Source organism: Chelon labrosus (assembly GCF_963514085.1).
Source record: "Chelon labrosus genome assembly, chromosome: 1".
Taxonomy (NCBI): Eukaryota; Metazoa; Chordata; class Actinopteri; order Mugiliformes; family Mugilidae; genus Chelon; species Chelon labrosus.
Genome location: NC_140337.1, coordinates 13094773 through 13119619, shown reverse-complemented (window position 1 = coordinate 13119619; position 24847 = coordinate 13094773). Strand labels below are relative to the sequence as shown.

Here is a 24847-nt window from a genome sequence, read left to right as displayed (position 1 = left end):
TTCACTGAATCTCGCATAAACTGATTGTGTGTGTGTGTATATAAAGTACATACAGAATGCAAATAATCCCAAAGAGGCAAGTTAGCTCAAAATAAAATGTACTTCTTTCCCTTTTTCTCCTCAAAAGGTGCAAAAATATGGCTGTTAACACAAAAACGTGTTATGTCTACTTGAACATAACTTAAGGTGATAATTAGAGTTCCCACATTAAAAGTGAAAATAAGAACCGAGCCAACAATCAGACGCTTAGAGAGCGACCGCGAAACATCTGTTCGCACAACACTCCAGCTCACTTCAACACAACTCTGCCGTTTGCACGATAAGGTCCACGTTTAAGAGACAAGCTAGGAACAACAGGGCGTAACGTTTGACACACAATATTACAACGGAAATGATGGCAAAGACGAAAGCCAAGGTTTCAACCAACACCAAATACCAGACGTTTTTGTTGTTCTACGGATCTGTTTTGAACAACACAGATCGAGCTTAATGCTGTAATACAACATTTTATTTTGGACGGCACTATTTTAAAATGAGGTCCTAAAGAGTTTATTTTTTTGGTGAGTAAAAACTGCCCAGGCCACAACTTATTCAACACTTCAACACCCGCTTCAAAGCAGCACTTAAAGCCCACTATTAGCGGCTCACTTCATTAATGCTCTTTGGGCTGAAAAAGAACAAACCCCCTGCGGCTAGCTTCCAAAATCTTGTGGAGAGCCTTCATATAAAGGAGCTGTACTGTGAAGCAAATACATAGACCGCAAAGGAAACTTGACTTTTTCAGCATGCAAAACATTTGATCCCCTCTGCATCAGCGTGCAAATTATAGTAGTCACTGTCATAAATCAGTTCATGAAGAAAAAAGTACAACCTACATTCATGACACGTTCAAATCCATACTATTAGAATCAGGGGTTCCAGATTAGAGACTGACAGGTGGTGCTTTCTCTGCTACTGAAGTGTGGGGCGGCATCAAGGCTAAGCTCTAAAGAGCCCTCTGAGGCAAACAGAAAAAAGAAAAAATATGTATATATGTTGCAAACGCCTAAGGGACGTCAATAGATCTGCAAATTATTTTAAATAATTAATTCCACTAAAAGGAAAATCATCGACGAGTTGTCATTTTAAATGACTGTCAGTTGTCAGTTTGTCCAGGACTGGTTGCAGGGGAGGGGTGGGGGGAATTATGATGGTATCCCAACTATTAAAAAAAAAAAATTATGTACAGTTTATGACACATGAAATAAAAGCATGCGTATTGTATCAGTCCATCTTTAAAATTACCATAATAACGATAAATAAAGATAAAGCTGTTGAGACGTGGCATTCCATGGACAAATTTACGTAAGATTAATTAAAGTATCAGCGAAAAAAAGTATTTTAAGAAAACTGCTGAATTTCAAACTTTGCTAGCTAGCGCTTACAAATTTAAAGGGGAACCACTGTTTTTTTACAACCTGGACCTAATTTCTGGCATAAAATACGGTTGTTTACTCACCCATATAACTTTTGTGTAATTTGTATTCCTTCGGGAGACATTTAGATCTGCATATATCCATATACATATATATCAGAGACGACATCATCCAGGTCAGAAGACATCATCCGGGGTCAGTAGGTCAATCTACAGACCCCGGATAATGATAACAGCTAACTCCGGACTCAACGGGGAATAGCACTAGCGTACGATAACAAAATATTGGTGAAATGAAGTTTCGCGGCAGATAATGCTTAATTTAGAGGCTGCGTTTCAGTGCCCCAGTCACTCCCACTATATGGATATACGCTGATCTAATTATCTCCCGAAGGAATACGAATTACACAAAAGTTATATGGGTGAGTAAGCGACCGTATTTTATGTCAGAAATAAGGTCCAGGTTGTAAAAAACAGTAGTTCCCCTTTAAGCTAGTTCACGTGTCTGGAGTCTTTTCCTCCAGTTTTAACCAACTCTCTTTAAATAATTGTAAATCTCCATGGTCTAAAAAAATCAAGAGCACAAACGTCTGGCGTCTAACGTAAAATTTCATTAGTGAGCAACACAAATAGCTTGACATGCTACGTGAGTGCCGTTTTCTCCGTCAGGTTAAATTACAGAGCAGGTGAGCGACCGGTGCGTTTGCAGGGAGAGATGCTTTCATGGGCAATTGGAAAAACAACGCAAGCACAATGTTGTTTGAATCGTGCAAAAATATTTCCAATCTGTTACGAGACCATGGCGGAGTAAATCAGACCCTCGCAGGCCGCCGTAGTGTTAACATCGCATGGTAAACTGAGGTCTACAGGTAATGTTTGCAACTGTTAGTATGGAAGTACATTATCTAAAACAAACTTGTGTGGGGGATCCGAAGAAGCCACTTGGGTAGGTGGCGAAACGTTTTGAGGCATGTAAACACGAACATCTTATCGGATCACTTTAATTAGCATCCATTACATAAGCTGGAACCTCTAATTAGGACGACTTCAATCGGGTTGAAGGAATATTGTCCATGTAAACACAGTCAATGTTCCAGTTTGAAGCTGCGCTCTAAAATGCACAGATAAATACTATAAATAGACTATTTTTGAGCAGTTATTTTTCATGGCAGATTGTAGTACATGAATCTGAATTTGTTCTGTGGCTGAGACGGACGGCGGAAGATCAAGAGAAGATGAGGGTTTGGTCAATATACATACTTGGCATAATGTCTTTGTTGTAAAGGTGACGGCATAACATCATAATGACTGCTATTCTTGTTCCTGAATCTAATTCTGCTCTCCATGGCTCATAGAGCATTTCATCATCTGACATTTGAAAGAGTCATTTTCAAATGGAACATTTACATCCTATTACAGACCTGTTTTCTCTCTCCACGCCGAACACTTGAACAACACAACATCATGTCTTTGTTCGGGGTGAAAAGTTAAGATGTGCTTCCTCCGGCTGTTAAATATCACTCTCAATTATAGGTGTTCTGGGGTAGTAAATCGATGGGGCTGATACATTTCAACGATTTGCTCCAATTTACGGCACACCGCTGCCCTTCCTCAAAATGCATACTATTAAATGGGTCAAACGCTCTTAAGTCTTGACCCAATTTCCATGGAGAAAATGCTCTGGGTAACAAGGCTAGTAGACCGGAGCCATTACAGCTAATGCAGCCACAAACAGGGCAGAAGAAGGTGGCTCTTTTAACCGCAGGGATAATCGTGTTCTTTTCAGCTTCTCACATCTGACTTATAAAAGTCTGCTGATTCCCATTTGATTATGCAACAGGTTTTGCTTGCTGTGACAATGAATATGACGAAGAGATTGATTCTTATATAATTCTCAATGTGCCAGAGTTTACTAAGACGTATCCTTCAAGCTGTGTGTAACTGCTACAAACAAGACCAGATGCAACTTGTTGTAATTATTGCTTTCCAAAAACTGAAACCGTGGACCCAGAAGTCCATAATGTGTGTTGTAGCTTTAAGTTTCATGTCAACCACAATGTCGTGGAGCTATTGAAAGGCAGTCATTGTTCATACAGGCTGCACTGCTAAGTAGCAGAGTGGGAACAACTCATCACAACACACCATCTGAAAGAAAAACATTTGTGTAGGCAATTACACTTTCACTGGAGTTCTTACAGTTGCCGAATTAGCTCATATTAGATTTGATTAGATAAGATAAACTCGGTGGATCTTGCTCGGAGGTTCAGGTTGCCACAGCAGGAGCTGCAAATGAGACACAGCATGAAAATAAGTATAAGATAAACACCGCTTAACAGAGGGACTGTAATTTTCATACACCGGGACACTTTGTTGTCTTTCTTTTGGGTTTTTATTCATTTACACTTGATGCTCAATTCTCTCCTGGGTCCCTCAGTTAAGGATCAGAGATTTGTTTGACGGTTTTAGTTCAGACTGCTATTCAAAATTATAGTTGTCTCTTTTTTATCTTTGAGCCTGGTTCTATCCCTGGATTATGTGAATGTCTTTGTCTGCATGAATCAACATTTGTTGCGTTTACATAGACGCAAATGACCTGAGTATTATCCCAGTCAGAATATAAATGCCTCATGTAACCACCTCCAACTTCTGATTGCAATCTGAATTACGTTAACAATGTGACCACAAGGAGGAAAACGTTTCTTGATTGCAGTATATCATATTCTCATGACAATTATTATTATCTTGGATTGCAACAGATATGCTGAGTTAAATAAAATGCAGCAGGTCGCCAAATTAAAAATCAAAGTCTTGGTACTCATTTTATATTTAACCCGTGTGTCAAACCCCCGTAATGTACTGTGTAGTTATAAGTCCACTGTTGGTTCATGGTTTCTACCACGCTGAGGAAATTTAGCATAATTGCGGCGCTAGTTTTGGTGGCAAGATTTGGTGTTTTAGAGTGGAGTGAAAATGCCTGTGCAACAGCAAGCACAGTTGGCAAAGCTCTAACAAAGTAGGCCTTGAACAACAACAGTAACGATGATTAACTTGGATCCAAGTCATCTCACTCCGACTTTAAAAAACAGGAAGTCTTGGTGTGCTGTAACAAGCCGAGACCAACAAAAGATCTACACAAAGTCGACTGTTTCCACACAACCAACCCACGGACGCTCCACTCGCTGCCCACTTATCTGGCCATAAAGTTGGCAACATAACAAAGACCGATGAGATGTGACGAATTTATGACCCCACCAGACACACATGCACCCTCTGCCAGCTCACAGGTCTACTGGACCCACGGAAAACTTTGCGCTACTTCAGATGGCCACCCCTGCTGGGGACTGGGCAGAATCTCCACGTGAGTTCGCTTGCTGACAGGAAGAGACCAGCATCCTGACAGCCAAAGGCCTTGTTGAGTCACAATTGAGAGAGGAAGGCAGAGATTCAACCGGAAAATAAACTGTATTTCTCAGCATCCCTTCGCCAAACATTAAGGGGACTGAGTATTTTACAAACTTACAGTAACACCTCCAGAAATACAGTTAGATCAATACATTTTTGGAAAGTTCTTGTTGTCTGGCTGTTTATCAAATCATATTCACATTTACACATGGATATGGGCCTACAGCTTTAATTTAAGGGTACTCATCTAAACTGGATCAAGGGTTTAGCTCTTATATATTTAGCCCTCTCTTTTCAAGGGTCCAATGGTAATTGGACAGTTGACTCAACAGCTGTTTCGTGGAGAAGTGTGGGACTTTCCTTCACCAGTATATGACACATAGAATAAGATTATGAGTTTTCCATCAGTCCGTCTTTAAATTACCGTAATAACGCGGATATTGGATTTAGTGACAAAGAGCAGCAGTCTGTGCAGTTCATATATATGAATACTAAACATAAGCTTTTGAGATGTGGCATTCTATGGACAAATGTATGTAACATTAAATAGAGTATCACGAATATATCAAATTTATAGTACAGATGACTTTCAATCTAACTTTGCTAGCTAGCGCTCATAAAGTTTAGCTAGTTCTAGCTAGCACTTATAAAGTTTTGCTAGTTCTAGCTGGCACTTACAAAGTTTAGCTAGTTCTAGCTAGTGCTTATAAAGTTTAGCTAGTTCTAGCTAGCGCTTATAATGTTTAGCTAGTTCTAGCTAGCACTTATAAAGTTAAGCTAGTTCTAGCTAGTGCTTATAAAGTTTAGCTAGTTCTAGCTAGTGCTTATAAAGTTTAGCTAGTTCTAGCTAGCGCTTATAAAGTTTAGCTAGTTCTAGCTAGCACTTATAAAGTTAAGCTAGTTCTAGCTAGTGCTTATAAAGTTTAGCTAGTTCTAGCTAGCGCTTATAAAGTTTAGCTAGTTTACATTGAGCCTGGAGTCGTTTCCTTCGGGTTTTGACCAACTCTCTTTAAATAATTGTAAATATCCATGGTCTAAAGTCAAGAGTGCAAACATTGGGGTTTAAAAAGTGTTGTTAACATAAATTTTTTTTGGTAGTGACAAACACAGTTAGCGTCACATGCTATGTGAGTTGACCGTGCCGTGCCGAACCTCCGTCAGGTTAAATGAGCACAGAGCAGGTGAACGACCGGTGTTTGTGGAGACGGCTTTGGGGAGCAACAGGAAAAACAACTCAAGCACAGCGTTGTTTGAAACGTGCATATTGCAATATTTCCCATTTGTTATGAGACCATGGCAGAGTACATTAGACCCTGGCAGGCTGCCGCAGTATTAACATTGTATGGGAAATCCTGGTTTACTATGAAGTCAACTAGCTGTACTTAACTGAACAGGAGTGTCATTTCTGAACTCGGTCCAAACCTTGCCACAAATCAGTGTTTGTTATATAAAAAAATATATATATATCAAAGATGAGAACTTTTGAACCCCTATTTATAAAAATAATGTCTCTGCTAAATACTCCACTAGCTACATGCTGAGTTTGTGTGTCTGCTGTTTAGAGATGAATACATGGCATACATCCAGCTTTTTGGAACATGAATGAAAATAAAAAAAAGCTGCGAGACTAAACCAAAACAGCAAAGCTACAGAGTGGAAAACCAAACCAACGAGCTGAAGGACTGTATAATGCTCCATAGCACTCCGAGGGAGTCCAACCTGTTCCATGTGATTCATAGTGAATACAAAGAATTAATTAAAGCCACATGAAATAATAAAAAAATGATATAAAATCTTCTTTTCTTCAATATGCAAAGTTTTAATTTACAATTTTATTAAAAACAAAACCTTTACCACTGTGAATTTTGACACATTATAATGCATATCTTAAAGCAGGCAATTGACCAAACGTGACCTTTGGAAGTTAATTAATTGCCTGAGCAGCTCTCTAAGAGTAATGTTAAATTTCATGCTTTAATTTGACAACAGGGCCTGAGCCACATCTATCATAATTTGAAAGCTATGTGTGTGTGACAAAGTGTTTACGCTCTAAGACACGGGCCTGCATGTGCAGCTGCCACAGCACGACCGCTGATTTTAACAGCACTCCAATTACGGTTAACCAGACTTCCTGTCTTTACGTCCCCCTGATAAACCAGCGACAGCAAGGTTTTCATTTCGTTTGTGCTCGTGTAGCTGTGCCCTTCTTTCTTTCTTCATTATATTAGTCTGTAATAAGCATTCATGCTTCGTTCAGTAGATGGGCAGAGTAAATTACATTAATACCGAAAGCTAAGTTTGTGTTTTAATTATTCATTCTCACATCCAGAAAACTGAAATGCTCCCAAGACCACTACAAGTTGCATTTGCAGTGAGATGCTCACAGAAATTTCTCCACTTCTAACAATACATGATGTCCACGGGCAGAAAGCGAATAGCTTACTGTCTAAAGAGCCCAGCGGTCCTGTCAGAACCCATCTGCAACGAGACAGTATTCCTTCCACAGCTGTTATGAAATCTACTTCATAAATCTATATGGCTCTTCATTTCCATGTTGCTCTCTGCAGACACATCTAGGCCTCCATGCCACCCGCCTTTCCGCGGTTTAGATCCAATTTGAAACAGCTCCCTCTAGGCTATCCTGACGGAGTCTCTTTCTTCCCTCGAAGCGCCCAGTGCACTGTTAAGGCCATGTGATGTTCTACAGACAGTTGGAAGTGTCACTTGTGCTGCGTTATCCTTCTCTCTTCTCTGTCAAAGCTGAACCACAGTGGCAGGCATGACTCACTGAAGTGCTGTACTTTCTAATGACACGAGAGCGGAGGCTGAGTCAATCTGACCTGACAGTCTTGCATAAATCACGGCCCTTCGATTTAAGTTGCTTTGAGGAGTGTCAACAAATCCACAGGAGGAATATTAGACTCTGCTGTAGGTAGGGACTCCGCCTCTGAGAACTCATTATGGGGTGTCTCCCTTCATGCTGTGCCAGGCTGTGTTGACTGAATTGCCAAGCTTATTTCTGATTCACTGGCAGAAGCCTGAGTTTTAAATTCCCGACTCGTGATGAGGCCCCAGCAGCACCCTAAAGACCATTTAAGGGGAAATACGCAGATTTTTAAAGGGTGAATTTTTGGATGTGACTAGTTTGAATGTGTAAAAAAAAACAAAATAGGCGACGCTGGCCTGCAGAGAGGTGCTTGAAAGTGTACCAATAAATGCCATTAAAAGATAATACACCAGGAATAAGCACCTCTCTAAGCTTTTATTCATGTTGTTTATGGTCTTTAGAAAAACTGATGAGGAGGCAATGTGTGGAGTGCTACTACGCAGCATTTAGCTTCTAATCTTGCCGTTAATCATTCCACTTGAAAGTGTTCAACAACAAAAGGCTGCTTTTTCTTCCACTTTGAAACCAATGCAATTATATATTTTTTTTCCTCCCCTGGACAAACAAGAGGGGCCTTCAAGCCCAAGTTTGCAGAAGTGATTCACACCATCATGAGGCAAGGAAGAAGCAATGCGGAGGAAATAACTCAACAAGGAGGTGCAAAAAAGAGGAGACAAAAGTAGAAATCTCAGCTGACATCCTCAGACGGGAATGAAACGCGCTTTTAACGTCGACAGGTTTAGCACACGGTGCAAAAGTAAACATGGTAAATTCCAGCTGCTGTGAGTTTCCTTTAAAACCAACTATTTCCACACTGAGCTGTACACTTGTTTTTCTTATCAAATGATCCTCTTCTGGTTTCATTTGAAACCGTTTTCCTGCCACACGAGCACCAGTGGAATTCTATTCATTTAAATAACGCACAGCTATTAGTTATATTAAAGATCAGCGTTTCAGCACAGCAAACTTTTATGGCTTCAGGCACTTATCTGCGATATTGGCTGCCACTCAAGAGAGAGAGAGAGAAAAAAAAAAGGAGGGAGCAATTTAATCAAAAGTGAGAGATCTAAACACCAGGGAGGGCGGATTTAAGATGGTTTCAACCGATGATCAAGAAGCTGGAAAGAGAAGTGAGAGATTCCGTTCCATTATTGGAGACGAACTGTAGCTCTGCTACTTTGCTACTGGAGGGCATGGGAGGGAAAGCTATAGAAAGCCGTTGGTTTATGTGTCTGTCAATGTCATCTCTTTTCAGGATCACGGTTCAAGGCGAACAGCAAGGATAAAGGGGGGCAGGGAGGGGAACTGGTACACTGCTGAGAGGGTGCGGGTAGGTCAAAGGACCTTCAGCTGAGTTGACGCTGGTGGATATTGTGCTCTTCAGTGATTTGAAGGATGAGAAATAACTTGGAGTGTATGATGCCAATAGGCCAGGGAAAGAAATGTAACAGAGCACAGCATGGGTGGAAAAAAGTTACTTAATACATCTAGACCTAAAGTTACAAATATTTTATGTATGGTTATTTTTTAAATAGTTTTGGCTATGTCTGTTCATTTCTGACACAAAAAAAAGTTTTATAGTGTTCATAAAAATACAGTATGGTTGTACAGCTAGAAGATTAAGAACATTAACACATCAGACTACAGGACTTAATTAAACCTATCTAATTTAAAATCAGGTTAAATCAGGCTCTTAAGTAGAAACTTTAAACATATCCTTCTCTCCAGTCTTAAACTCGCACACTCTACAAGATTTAATTTAGATTACAGCGCAAGATCAGGAAGCACCGAATGCACAGCCTCAATTTCAGTTGGAGACACATGTAAACAAAACAGAGCCCACTAATTTGATGCAACTTGGCAAAACTTTGCAGTTGGAATAAAGCAAGAGGCTAAATGAGTGTGGATGACAAAATACTGTCAACACACAGAGCATCTAATCTTCAGCAGGAAACGGAGGGCAGTCTTTTTTAATGGTCAAAGGTAGAATGCTAGCTAACGTTAGCCACAGGGCTAGAATTTTTGCAGCCGCCTGACCGTGGCTTTGTAAAGGTGCTTCTCATTGGCCACTGTGATAGCAGTCGGACAGATTTTAAATCGTAATGATCAAACATGCTTTGGGTGGAGTCCATGAGTCTGCGAACGGTTCAGTGGGTTTCGGAGCGGATGTGTAAACCTTCAGATTACAAGGGCTAAATAAACCTCGGTACCTCGGACTGAGTGATGTCCCAACCGGTTTTCTCCTCCGATTGTTGGGAGGGATTATTTGGGGGATAAATCGACCAAAAACCTCTGGTGGTCTTAGCCCAGCTCCTAAACTCCTTGAGTTAATTGTAAATTCTGACTCACTTTTTAATTAGTTACTTAAATGATAATCCCTGATGAAGTTAAAGAAACCACACTGAAGTGAGGAGCTGGTCCAAATATGATTGAAGGGGGTGGAGGGAGCTGGAAAGGAGTGAACAATGTGACCTTCAGCAGATAGGGGGTATAAAAATAAACCTCTTTTGTGAACACGCCGCTCATTTTACCACCATCAACGATGCTTGATGCTTTTCTCTGTGCTGTGATCCCATCTGCAGATGCTGAATTAAACACACTGAAAGGCCAGAGTGTGCAGATTTCTCATTTCTCAACAGAAACTTCCACCGCAACAGAAGAACCGTGGAAGACTGTCGGTACGTTCCAACATAAGCCTGTTTAGCTGTTGGATCCCGCGTAACTGGACGCGCAAGACGAAGGTTACGCTTGTGCTTTTTATTCATATTTGGAAAAATGGAAAAATTTCATTAAGGAAAGCTTACAGTGCTCAGACTAAGCAATGGGTTAGTAAACCTAATATCTACCTTAGATAGCGAGCTGGACCAGGGTTGCTGGAGTTCCCAAGAGACTCAGTGGATGAACAGTAATTTTAATGCAACATTGATAATGTAACCTCACAACAAAATATGTTAATAAGAAGCTAAATAAACTAGCTAGTCAGTCAGAAATGCTAAGCAATGCTCTCTTGGTTTTGCTAGCTGGTCTTGGCTAGTCGGCTCTTGTATAAACTCGCATTTATGTCTTTTGCATTTCCATAAGTTAAGGACAACCAATATCAGAGGAGCCAGCTCTCCATCCCCGCATCAAAAAGATTTAATCCACCTCGCAAGCAATGTGCAGCATTGTTATCCAATATTGTACAACAGCAAAGACCCTGCAATAGATTTCTCTGGCTTACGTACAAGAACCGCATCTCTGCTTTTCAGATTCTGCCTCCTAAATGGCAAACCAAGCAAACAAATCACACTGGCGTATAAGGGCATGGGAAAACCACTGATTCCAAGGATGTCTGAAAGATGTATTTGCAGTGCAGATCTCATAGTGCAGATCTCAGATAATTTTCTTTCAAAACTGCAACCACCCACAGGCTTCTAAAGCTCCAGCTGGCAAGCAATCCTGAGGAGAACAGATTCTACCCCAGCAGGGGCCATAGGGATGCAGCGGGAGAGAGTAAAAGAAGCTCATTCTGTTGATTAAATTTAGTTGATTTAGCTGCTCGGCTTCTCCAGGATGACTTGGAGCTCACAAATTATCCACCTTAAATGGTGGGTCTTTGCTAAGATGCTTCGCGTTTGATAGACCCGGGATTTGTTTTAGCGAGGTGGCGCAAAATAAGATGGAGTCCGGCTTCTGGTTAACGTTCATTTTGTTCTTTAAAACCGTTTTATTCCTACCTACAGGGCACGGGTAAGGCGCTGGTAACTGCTCCGTATGGTTTCCATTGTTGGAAGCAGACGTAACTATTAAAAGCTTTAACGCTTCACAACCTTGAACATGTACTTTTCTGACAGTTTTTGTAAGAAATTATTACAGGGAAGGCATACTTTTGTACGCAACCACACATTTAAGTATTAGTTTCCATAACGATGTCAGACAAAATATGCATAGAAATCCAAAAAGTGATGAAAATTCTGTCAGTACTTACTCGTATACTTTCAGCTTGTAACACTGGCTGTTCAAAAACAGAAACTCCCAGTCTGTTCCGTAGTCTATGGCAAGCATCCTTCGTAGATCACTGAGGAAACCAATCACAGGATGGAGATTTTCATTATATATGATTTAAGCAAATAATTTCAGATGCAAAACATGATCACTTCCATGGTTTTTGTACAAAATCTGCAGCACGACATAGCACACATGCTCTTTAATACATAAAAAATAGTCGTGGGTGAGTGTAGTTTGTTGTAAGTCCCAGAGTAGCTGCTTTAATAACTTCTGGATGACTCAGAAGCGTGCTGACAGCGTAGCTTTATTTTCCTCGCTTACGTTAGTGACTGACTTCGCGGATGGCGTGTTGATGAGGTGGCCCCCATAAAAGCCCATTTCTATGCAGTGTCTCCAATTATCTGAGCTGGTGAGGGCCGCTCTTCTTCGCTAATCGGCCGAATAAGGCGAGCGAGCTCTGTTTCTTAAGAGCGCGCGGGCCCTCATCTCCATATTCATAACCCAGAATTGCTAATCGGGTTAACAAATGTTTAGGGAGGGCGACGGCTCCCCTTGAGGTTGATAAGGTAGGGTGGAGATCGGAGATGGTTCTGGGTCAGAGGAGCGAGGCAGGTTGCGTAACCGCTCGCACGGAGGTCACAGCATTCAGCCGGTTTTGGTGGAAATTGCTCTTTCCTGCATAAAATGCATGAACTAATAAGGAAGAGGCTTTAATTTCACATTGGGACCAAAAGATATGTAGACACGAATGCACTAATATCCACACAGTGATAAAGCCCGAGGAGGACATGGGGGAGAAAATCCATATCTAGTGCTTCAGCATAAATGATGATGAGGAATTTGACCCGGGGCAATTAAAAGCAAGGTGGGAGAGGGGGGGGGAAAAAAAAAATAGAGCAGTAGTCACGCCAGCTTCTTTTTGCTGTTTTTCCCCCTCATGCATGCTACGTTTAGGGTGAAAAAAATCTTGACCTTTCGGTAACTGCCCTCTCTGTAGCTGGCTCTCCTCTCTCCATACAGTAATGAACAGTTTGCAGGCCTAAGGGCCACAGAGGCTACTTATCAACTACTACTGGCTGCCTCAGTGGAGACATCAGAGAGGGAGTAAAAGCATGAATCCAGACCTGCTCATGCTTGTCTCAGCTGTTGTATAAATGCTATACTGTAACTGTATACATTTAAAGAGTAATAAGTGGTTTAAACTAATACAGCAGCGTCAGTTTATAGCTAATGAGCTCACGTCTGGGTGGAAATATTATGATATAAAGTGTGCAGCTGGTTTCGTTGTTGACAGGATATAATTTTTTTTCCCCCCTTTAACACAAAACAACTTCACTCTAATTTGGTCTACTTTCAAAATTCATACCCGAGCTCATGCGCTTCAGCTCAAGTTGAGCAGAGGCCTACCCAGCAGAGCACAGGAGGAAACCAATAGCGTTTGTTTTTCTTCATTAAAATTAGCCCTAGGTACCGCACGGTGCAAATTCACCACTGCGCGGCTTTCCGTTCTACTTCGGCGCAGGAGGATGGAATCTATTTTAAGGCGCGGTTAGACGCCACGCTGCCCCGCTTCCAACGCCAACGAGGAAGCGCTTCATCCGCACAAAGAGAAAAAGATGTTCAGGGCTTAGCCGCAAAGGATGCGACAAACAGAAGCCTCCTTTTCTTACCTTATTTCCATGTTGACTGTCTCATAGGCTTCTTCTACCTTCTTCAGATTGGTAGCCTCCCACTCGGCAGCTAGACAAAACAAAAGGTCAGACAAATTAACAATGCGGAGTTGTTGCACCTCAGCAGCTGTGTGTTGCCAAACAGTGGGTTCTTAATATAGGCTGGTTTATCCAGGACTGCAAGAGGAGCAAGGCGGCTGCATATAAACAGAAAACTGCTATTTTCAGGTGCTGCGAGCGCCGAAAGGCAGGCTTATTAGTCTCTTCACACTGACAATTGTGTTAACGGAGACTGAGGGAGAACAGAAGTCGGAGGGCGTGCGAGAGCAGAGGTGGCCACGGAGATTAACTGTGCGTCTCCCGTTTGTCACATTGATGTGTTCCAAGACTGATCGACTCATCAAACTCTAAATGATTGTGACAGGTAAACAGAACAAGAAATGTAGTGAAATTGTGAGCGACAGTCTATATGTGCGACACTATCATTTGTATATTCTACTGATTGAAGTATCCTGGAAAGTCTCTCTACAAATTTTTTTTTGCCACTTGGAGACAATAAAGCATTGACATACACTACAGGCACCTTGGCATTAGTGAACCATATGACATATGACAATGGGCCGTGTTTCCTTTACATTCACACTTGCACATACACCGATCCAGCATAACATTATGACTTAAAGGGGAACTACTGTTTTTTACAACCTGGACCTTATTTCTGGCATAAAATACGATTGTTTACTCACCTACATAACTTTTGTGTAATTTCTAGTCCTTCGGGAGATATTTAGATCTGCATATATCCATATAGTGGGAGTGAATGGGGCACCGAGACCCGTTCATTTCACCAATATTTTGTTATGATACGCTAGTGCTATTCCCCGTTGAGTCCGGAGTTACATGTTATCATCATCCGGGGTCTTTAGATTGACCAACAGACCCCGGATGATGTCTTCTGACCTGGATGATGTCATCTCTGATCGCCACGCGCACCCGCCACGGTCGGGTTGTTTACCTGTAATTTGCTACTGCTATTTTTCCGATTCTGAGGTTGTGGGCGAACCATAGCAGTAGCAAATTACAGTATTATATTATAATATGAATGTCTTAATTTAGGTCTCCCTTGTGCCTCCAAAACAGTTGTGACTCATCAGAGAATGGACATGGGCCTTCTGAGGGTGTCCTGTGGTGTCTGGTAACAGAATGTTGTTAGTGGGGGCCTTTGAGGGGAGGGGCCTCTATGGATCATCCCACAGATACTTGATCAATTTGGTGTCCAGTGAATTTGGAGGCCAGGTCAACACCTTGTGCTGTTCTTCATGTTTTTTCTTTTGAGTTGTTCCTAAACCGTTTTTGTGTGTGTGCCTGTGTCAGGCTGCATCCTGCTGGGGATGGCTGCTGCCATCAAGGAGTGTCACTGCTATGGGGTGGGGGTACCTGGTCTGATCTAGGTGGGTGCTACATGTATACATAGCATCCACACGAATGCCAGGTCCAAGGGTTCATATGGAATCATGTTTCTGTCCACATCATGGAAGGCAAACAAATACTTCTGTTTCACTAAAAAACTGAGCTAAAGCAACTGGACTTGTTGAGTTTGAGTTTTCTTGAAGATGTTTCACCACTCACACCAGTCACAAAGTGTGACATCTTCAATTCCCATGAGGCCCAAGAAGCTTAGGTCCTTGCCGGAACTTAAGAAGTTGCTTCGGTGAGTGGTGAAATATCTTTAAAAACAAGTCCAGATGCCTTAGTTTTAGCTCTGTCTTTTAGATAGGCCATGACCCTGATGACGGAGAACATTCACATACTAATTCCTTTGAGCGCTGGTCAGATAAAAACCTGCGTGGGTGAACCATTAGCAGATAAATACTCCATCATCTTCAGTAGCTAGGGTCAAATATCGTCCAAAAACAAAGCTCAGTAGCCCCGGTACCAAAGGTTAATTGATGATTCACTGCGAGTTCTTCACTACAAGTGTAACATGTCATCATTTGATCCACTGGGTAATCTAAATATCGTTCCGCTTCTTTATCAGTGTTTTATCTCAGCACATGTCACCATAAACTCAAAATCCAAAAATGTGATCACTGTGGGATCTGAAAAAGAACGATAAACGGGTTTTGTTGCGGTTTTCTGACTTTTCAGATGAACCGATAATCAAAATGAGCCGTAGCTAGTTTGCATTATGCACTTCCCAAGCGTTACATTTCTGAAATCCATTCTTATTAAAGTGACACCTGCACAAATATATTTAAATGAAGCATCTTTGATTTATAATTTTTTTTGAAAATAGTGATTACACCCATAAAAATATCCAAACAGACTGTATGTGTGAAAACAAACAATACATTTTTTATCATAAGGTGCAGGGTCCATAATACACGGTGATTTCCAATAGCCTTGCATCAACGGGTGTACGTAACTACACTCCTGTTTATGTGACATTCGATTAAGTCACTGACTATTCTTTGTGGACGTGTGTTAAACAGAGCCTGATGCCACAGCGAAAGCACAACAGAAGGATTTCATGAGTGAGCCGTGTGAACAAACGCGCTGGAAACCTAGAGAGAGAGAGTGAGCAGCGGGCAGAAAACAGAAGTGAAGAGAAGCTGGAAAGACTGACTAGTGCTGATGGACGTGGGGATATACTTCCTGGAAGAGGACGGGTTCGTCTCTGACGTCGAAGCAACTCTCGCTGGGGGCCGGCGCCGTGGCAACAGAAAGGAATGTGTATGTGGTAAAGGACCGTTTGGGAAGCTGTGACAGCCCTGGCCTGAATACCAATTAGCATGTTCCTTGCATGTGGTCTCAGCTGGTTGCCCATAAAGAATACCCTCCTCCCCAACCAACCCCTCCACCTCACACACACACACACACACACACACACACACACACAATTCCCCCAGTACCTATTTCTTGCCGAGCTCGGTGCAGATGTGGTGAGGCAAGCTGTGATTTTTCCATGCTCTAATGGCTATTTTTATAACACCAAGGAGGAGAGCTCTCTCCTTAAACCACCCCCAAACCCCCTCACGCACAAGACTGTTCTCTCCAGCCCTCTCTTGCATACACTCAGATTCTTGCCCTCTTTCTCTCCGTCTCTCTCTCTCTCTCTCACACACACACAGCAATCATGAGGCTCAGCAATGACAAAAGGAGACACAGAATCCCAAGTGGGTGACATTTGACCCATTGCTGCAGCCCGGTTGTGTAAGGAGAGGTTGGTGACGGTTAGAAGAAAGACTCAGGCAACGCAGCGAGCGAGGAGAAGCCTCTTGAGTCGTCTCTGCATCAGTCAGGTCTGATATACCGTGAAGCCGATGTACAGTACACCACAAAGGCCTCGTGCTCATGGTCTAATGGCTGCAAGGATTAGATTATCGGTCAAACGGTCAGCAGATGCCGGAGCATCAGAAGCACGTCCTACATGAACTGATTGCCTCGTCTCCTTTTTGAATAATCAGATTAATGATTAGTGTACTGATTCCACACGGAAAATGTAGGACAAACGATGCTGAGATTAAACTGACCGGTGGATATTTTCCTCTCCTGCAAGCAAGTCTAACTGCACTTCACAAGGAGCTATCAAGAGGGTTGTTAAACGGCCGTGTACAAAAATAGACGAGGAGGAACACGGCGAGTAGCGTATGCCATCTTCTGTCTGAAACCTCCTGTGTATACATACCTTGAGCCAGAGACCGGAGATACTCTGTTTACATGCGAGCGGATCAATAGGCAAGGCGATTCTCGCGCGGCTCTAAGAAAAGAAGCCGGCTGCGGTGCGCGCCGCGGCCGTGCTCAACAAAACAAAGGCAACGCATCGAGGCCACCCCTGAACCCCACACTCGCACAGGCGGCAGACACCTTTAGCCGGATTGTGCCGACTAACGGGCGCATGTAGGAGTTTCCTTTGTTGTCTGCGAGAGTCTGCTCTTTAAAATAAAAGGCCGGCGCCGTGCCCGAGCTTCCGCGCCGATTCCGGTTCAACCTCTTTCGCTCGCCGCCATCTATCACCGGCCCGTTTTTTTTTCCTTTTCGTTTTGACTTTAACATTCTCCTCGCCTTCAATATTTTCAGCATGAGCTGTCCTCAGAGTCTTCCTGTCACCCTCACCTCGCTATCTATCTCTCTCTCTCTCTCTCTCTGGCTCCATTTTCCAACCAGTCTCTCTCAGTTTCTCTCCTCCACTGATGAACTTGTTCTGACTGCAGAGTGTGGAGGACTGAAATATAGGTTGAGGATTCCTTTAATGAAATGTTTATGGCAGGTTGCAGCGACGAACAAGAGGTCTCTCAGAAGCTGTAAAGTGGCATCAAACCTGCTGCCGTCAAACATGGTGCAAATTACAACCATGTTTCCTAAAAGTAGCTACGTTACAAAGTAGATCGCCCAATATCACACGGAAGGAATGAATCTTATACAGAACACGCGCAGACACGAGTCAAACGCCGACTTCCACTTCCTCTCTTTATCTCTCCAAATCTCCCAAATGATTCTGAAACTGTAGCACAGGCTGCCGGGAGTTGAGAAGAGGTCAATCTCGCCCCCTGCATAATCGTCGTGTTGGAGTGTCTGATTGTATTAAGGGTGAGTGAATAACAGTGGCTGGCAGAAATAGCATCATGTTTTTGAACTATCAGTGCAATTCATAGCCTCGCGACTGACTCAGTTTGTATTAATTTCTCCCACACTCTCTTCCCCTGCGCGGCGGTTGAAGGACGAGCGGCGAGCGAAATTAAGAATGGATCCATTCACTGCACAACTGTCATTACATCAAATTGTATAAGGCCGTGCGGCAGATGGTGACCACGCACAACGTGATTTGAAGATAAGAATAAGGTTGGTTATTTTGAGTCTCATTCTTAGAAAAAGAAAACCTGTACGTGCGTATATGTAAAACAGGATCAATCAGCTCTTAGGTTATGTGTAAGTAATAGGATCGGTGCAAAACAATTACAGGCATTGATTAATCAATAGACAAAAAGATAGTTAAACATTTGTCAAAAGTCAAAAATCAATAGTGGCTATGACTCCTAGTTTCCTCTAGTTTCATACCACTGATTATTGAACAGGGAATAACCCTGGTGTCTGGACAGCAAAGAGCAAAACAAGCAACTTTAGAGATATGATGCTGGGTTCTGGAGGCTACCTCTGTCACACTAACAGGCTTTGTTCGTTGTGTTTCCCAGTTGTTTGTGTCGGCGTGTGTGTGTGTGTATATTTAGCCTCCATCTCTCCCCTGATTTGGACGCATTTGGAGAGGCTATTCCCTGACAACTTGCAAACAATCGTACTAATCGAAAAATAAATATAAACATATAGCATAAAATATAGATGATAGGTGATCATCAGTTGCAGCACTAGTTAGGATTGCTCATGCGTTTAGTTTGGTCGCAACGGAAAATCCTAAAGGAAGAGAAAAATGTGTTTTCCGTTTCCAGTGATATGCAGACGGTAGCCAGTTAGCAAAAAAGACTGAGCAATGAAGCACCTCCACAACCTCATAATTAACACACTCTTTAATCCATTTAAATGCTGCAGTGTTAAAATGACAAATCGTGGTTATACAGAGGCTGAGCCTGCTACATAACCACCTGTGTGACCTTTGCAAAGAGCCAAGCAAGCGCTTTCCCTTGTTTTCAGTCTTTGCAGAGAGCTAAGCTAACTGGCAGGGCAGCTGTGCCCATCTGGCTTTAAAGGACAAATATGAGAGTGGCATCAATCTTCTCATTTAACACTACGCAAGAAAGGATTTATTTTTTTTTGCTAAATGTGCAATCATGGATGTTCTAACCCAATTAAATGTACAATATATTGAATGTGCGATAATAATAGCATGCTATTTATATAAGGGCACCAAAGTGCATGCAAATGCAGCAGTTAGGGTCTACTGCTCGTATTATAACCCTGATGCTTAATCACTATTTAACATTTAAACAGAGAAAGGGGCCCAATGAACAGAACAAACAGTCTGCGTGGAGTGAGTTCACGCTGCAACAACTGGGTGCTGTTTATGAATATGTATGACGTAACGAACGCCTAGGAGCTGACCTACTTCTGCGTCTCCTCTGCTCATGACTTGGTCCCCTTCCGGGGTAACTCTGTCATCTCGCAACATGCTGTAATAGCAGGAAGCGTGCGACTCTCATGTACAAGTCAACATGCTCCCGCTTGATGGTTTTGCAAGTGATAATCACCGTCCGCCGAGGGAAGGTGCTCAATAGGCGGTGGTGCAGCTGTAGGAATATTCAGGACCTGGTTGTGACAGGTTATTCATTCACCGCGTTCACGGCGACGACAGCTTTTGCCGACGTAGACGCTGGGAACAAAAACAGAAATTTGTACCGGCTCTAAGGGTCGCGTCAGAGAAAAGAAACGACAAACGTTTGAATTTTTGAACGTTTGCTCATGTGACATGAATGCAAGGAGAAGACGCAGGAAATGGAGTGAGTGCGTGATGGACAAGTACGCGCAGACAAAAGAGAGCTCTCGACATAACTGGGGCTGCACACTGGAGAGTACTCGTCTGCACCATCTCATAAAATATCTTTATCTGGGATCATCTTAGTACGGTGCCAAACATGGTTAGCTTCAGGAGCCGGGAAAGAAAAAAAATCTATTTCAGACAACATAAGAGACAGAAAGCTGGCAGCCGCTCAAATCCGACTTCCAACATTTGATAAGTGAAAACGGGCTAATTTGGTGTATCCCTCCAATGGTTGCAATCCAATACATTTTTCCTGTGGCTATCAAAACACACAAGTAGGGGTGAGAGAGGGCGAGAGACAAGCCGCTTCAACCTCTCGACAGTTTAATGGAAGAAGAGGGAAAATGCGCTAGTAGCTCATTCCACAGCAAAAACGAAGCTAGACTTTTCTTTTTTTTTTTTTCACCCTGCTCCTCTCTCTCCGCTCCCTCTGTCGATCCGGCGCTCAAGGTGAGCACAATTATGTCTCAAGGACGCGCCGCCCTCAGCGCGGGTCAGAGGTCGCCGCGAGCACCACATTAATGGCAAACCCCTCCTGTTTAACATTTCACATCTAATTTGGAAAGTGCCGAACAGAGCCTTTAATTAACATCAGCCCTCGCCAAGGTTTGTAACCTGCCAGGGAGCCAATCCCCCCCCCCATGCTCTCTTACCCGCTGAAGCTCCGCTGCCTCACATGCCAATTCATTTGTTGAGTGCTGAGATGCACTGGCTTAGAAAAGCTCCCTGGTCACCCCCGCCACCACCACCCCCGCCCCACACCCCAGTGTGGACTCAGAGACATGGCGAAGCATTTGTATGTGGGAGACGAAGGGTGTAGGAGTGCAATTTACGCCCGCGTGTCTAAGACAAGACGCTTGTTAAATAAGCAACTACGAGTTTAGCAGCAGAATATTGATTGAGAAGCAGTCTTGATGAGATGCGTGTCCTTACATCCCTGCCTGGAACGCTCTCTTTGTAACATGCTCATCGTTTACTATTTTTAGTCATGGCCTGATATCTTTACATGCGACCTTGCTAAATTAGATCAAAGTGAAACCTGCTTCCCGTATGTACAAGCTAATTTGTTTATACTACTTACAGCATCTAAACAAGTAGTGTGGCAAAAATAATGCCCCGGATTGGACACAGGTCAAAGTTTTGGGGGAGGGGCCTCTGTGGATCATCCTACAGATACTTGATCAGTTTGGGATCTAGTGAATTTGGAGGCCAGGTCAACACTTTGTGCTGTTTTTTATGTTTTTTGAGTTGTTCCTTGTTTGTGTGTGTGTCTGTGTCAGGCTGCATCCTGCTGAGGATGGCTGCTGCCATCAAGGAGTGTCATTGCTAAGGGGTGGGGGTGCCTGGTCTGGTCTGGGCGGGTGGTACATGTCTAAGTAACATCCACATGAATGAATGCCAGGTCCAAAAATTTCCCAGCAGAACACTGTATTGTCACAAGATGGTCAATGTTATTTACTTCTCCTGTCAGTGGTCATAATGTTATGCTATGTTAAATAAATGTTTAAAGGTTCAGCAGGTTCAACATTTTAGAGAAAACTCAAATAAGATACAACAAAAGAAAAGCAGTCATGTGCTTAAGGCCTGATCAGGAGGGAATGATGCAAAATGTGGCCAACCAAAACTGCTGGACTCTCAGTGATACACCCCTCCGACAGCAGCACTGCGAGCCAGAGCAGTGACAAATCCGCTTCCTGATATCCATTTAACTGGCAGGATATGAGCTGGGTGTAAAGAAAATAAAAAGGTTCGCTCCTCAGGATTCAGAAAATGGATCCAGAGTGGCAGTTAGCAGCGTATAATCTGCGGCAGACATTGGCTCCGCCGGCAGTAAGTGGCTGCCGGGCAGCTCCGGCGGCATCGCGGCCCAAACCAGCAGCGTTAGCACTGCGGATGCGTGCGCTCTGCTAGGAAACAGATGAGGCAGCACAAAGGACGGCCGCCCGACAGAAGCCGACACAGTCAGCTGCAGCTCAGCAAGGGCCGGGTGAAATAGGACCGGTGATGACAGCACCGTGGACAGCGCCGGGTCTGCCCCGTCTAAGTCAGCACCACGGAGAGCGCTTGCTGAGCAGGCACCGTGGAAAACAGACCACACAGGAAAGGCTGGGCTAGTCGCTCACTGAGCTGCACACACTCTAGCTATATAGACGCAGACTCTCTACATCCTGCTTCTCTTGCCAGTCTTTATTTACACACCATCTGACCAGAGGGCGTAAAGATCGGGGCTGTTTGGTAGGTAGTAAGTAGACGTGGCTCTGGTTGCTGAGCCCTCCGTCCTGTCTCTTTCCGTACAGGAAGTAATTTCTGCAGACACGAGTGCACTCTAAGCGGTGCTATGCTGATGTCTCTCCAAATGGGGCCTTTTCAGGACGTGTCAGACAAATCAGGGAACTGGAAGGCGAGCGAGAGGGAGACAAAACATGCACACATCCGCACACGAGGAGACATGCTGACACACACAAGTGTGCATTGAGATAACAACAAAAGAAAGCCTGTGAGTGTGACAGAGGTAGCCTGTAGAACAACAGTGAGTAAGGGGGGGGGGGGGGGGGGGAGGGTGATCTAAGGAAGGGGGAATGGAGGGTGTGTGTGTGTTTTTGTGTCTGTGAGGGGGTATTAAGAAGCCCGGGAGATGTTGTTCTGGAGAGTGGCTGGTTTGGAGAGGCAGCAGCTGTTGTTGGACTAAACTGAGCATCGCCGACCGTCTAATCGAAGCAACGCCATCATCAGCGCGGCGAGGGCGCTGTCGAGCAGCAGAAGGAGGGGGTCGGTGGAGGCGAGCCTGCTGACCTATGGCCCCCTCCCACCCCCTTACAGGCAACAGCTCCTTCTGAATATCCTGTCCATGCAGTATGTGCACGTGTGGCCCTGACATATATCGTCCACGCCGCATCAGTCTAATCGGGGGGAAAGAGGAAAGAGGGGAAGAACGACAAGTGTGAGTCAAGTCGTCACGCAACGGCTGGCGATACACTCCGGGATAGCTCTCACCAACCCCGGAGCGCAGCTCTTTATAGCAGCGAGCTCGATTCTGACACACTCTCGCAAACGCACACAATGAGAAGATAATGGCACTGCACCTGCGTGGCGACCAACAGTCGAACAGTAGGAGCAGAAATTGATATTTTGCAGCTTTCTCCAGCAGAGATGCAGAACTCTGGGTTATCCTCCATTGATTTATGGACGACTCTGTGACAGAGGATTATATATAATTACTGAACTTAAACCTCCATATCATTCACACAGTAGATGTGCCACTTGTCTCTTATTACACATGAAGCGCTTTATCTTAACTATTCTATCTTTATTCCTCAAAGGAATTTCTCCATTTTTATTTATTTATTTATTTTCCAGGACAGACCCATCTGCCTCATTTACTTTTACAACCATCCTCAATCCCCACTGGGATGAGCGTGTTGCCTCCTTCTCTCCTGGCAGTGTCACAGTTATGATCAAAAGCTGCCTGTGTGTGTGTGTGCGCCGATACGTGTGCGCTGTTGTGTGTGTCAGGGACAAGTGTGGACAAAACAAACGGCGAAGCCAACACCAAACCCTCTTGTGTCAGTTAATTATTTTTCCAGTGCTCCAGATGCTGCTGCTGCTGACTGAACGCGCAGCTTAAGACTTTGCTGATGGCGCCGCTTTCTGAAGGCGCGCCGGCCCTTTAAATAATACTACAACTAAAGGCGAGGGGGGGAGGAGGTGGAGGTTCAACACTGATACAGCAGCCGCAGCCTGATGACAATTATTTAGACGTCCACTTGCTAATTATAATAGAGGATGACAGGTGCCCAAAACAATTTGAGCGCAAACTGCCTGTGAGCTCCTGCGTGTGGTTGCAGATAAAGATAGCCAGGCCGATGTCTCGTCAGACGATCGTCTCTTTTACATTCAGCTGGACCGCGCTGGAGTTGATTGTTTCTGATGAGCATGATGTTACCGAGACGCTGCTCGTTGGTGGCTTCCCCATTAACCTGAAGGTAACAGTATGGATTATGTAACAGGAGAAGGATGTATGAGGAAGTATAAAATGTAAAAGGCCATGAGGGAAATACAGAATTTTCTTTCACGATTCCATTTGTTATTGTTTTCACAAATGTTATACTTCATTTCTTATAATTAGCTTTGACTTACCAGAGTTGACATTGTCTTTAATACATATAAGGAACTTATATCACCACATAATTGGTACTTCTGCTGGAAATGAAATGAAGACAGAACAGCGGTGTCAAACATACGGCCCGGGGTCCAAAACCGGCCTGCCTGAGACTCCAATCTGGCCCGCGTGATGAATTTGCAAACTGGCATTTTTTTAAAAAAAAGTAACTCGCTCATGTATTTATTTTCTGTAACAACTAGTCCTCGACGGGATCGCGAGAGGGGGAGAGGCAGTCTATCACAGGACAGCGCTCAGGACTTTCACTAAAAAAGTATTTGCTGACCCTAACTTGTCCACTAGGGGTCGCACTGTTTTAGTAAGAGTTGCGCACATAACAGGACACTAGGACCCAGAACTAAACTCTAGATGCTAGCATGCGCCGCAATTGTACTTATTTTTCTTAAAACATTTCAGGTTGTTCATGAAATGTTTTGTGAAATGATTGTTGATTTTCTTAGTGTACTTGTTGTCGTTTTTTTTTATAGGTTATTATGCTGTTACGCTACTGGTCTGGGCCCCTAGAGATCAGATGGGCTGTATGTGGCCCCTGAACTAAAATGAGTTTGACAGCCCTGCATTAAAAACTCCATGTTGCCTCTTTCTTTCTTTAACAACTCATCAATATCTTGTGTAATAGTGCCACCAGCGATGCGTGAAAAGGTTTTCATCTTTTTTCCGTAACTTTTCCACCTCTTTTCTTTCAGGAAAACCACGCGCGCTCCCCTCTTTCATTCCGAAAAGCCTCCTCACTGCCAGGCACCGTTTAGCATACGCATGAGAGACACGCAGCCGCGCGCTAAGCTAGGAGCTAAGGGGAGACATTGAGCCTTCCCTC

General features: G+C 43.5%; 1 protein-coding gene across 1 annotated transcript in view; it reads right to left on the bottom strand.

The window, feature by feature from the left end:
* Nucleotides 1-24847, bottom strand: part of LOC311490313 (glucosidase 2 subunit beta-like) — a 134858-nt gene that overhangs the window by 34317 nt on the left and 75694 nt on the right. The window contains exons 11-12 of the mRNA XM_084547739.1: nucleotides 13361-13430; nucleotides 11671-11760 (exon numbers count right to left, since the gene is read on the bottom strand). Of these exons, the coding sequence (XP_084403865.1) occupies nucleotides 11671-11760; nucleotides 13361-13430 (160 nt within the window). The remainder of the gene's footprint in view (nucleotides 1-11670; nucleotides 11761-13360; nucleotides 13431-24847) is intronic.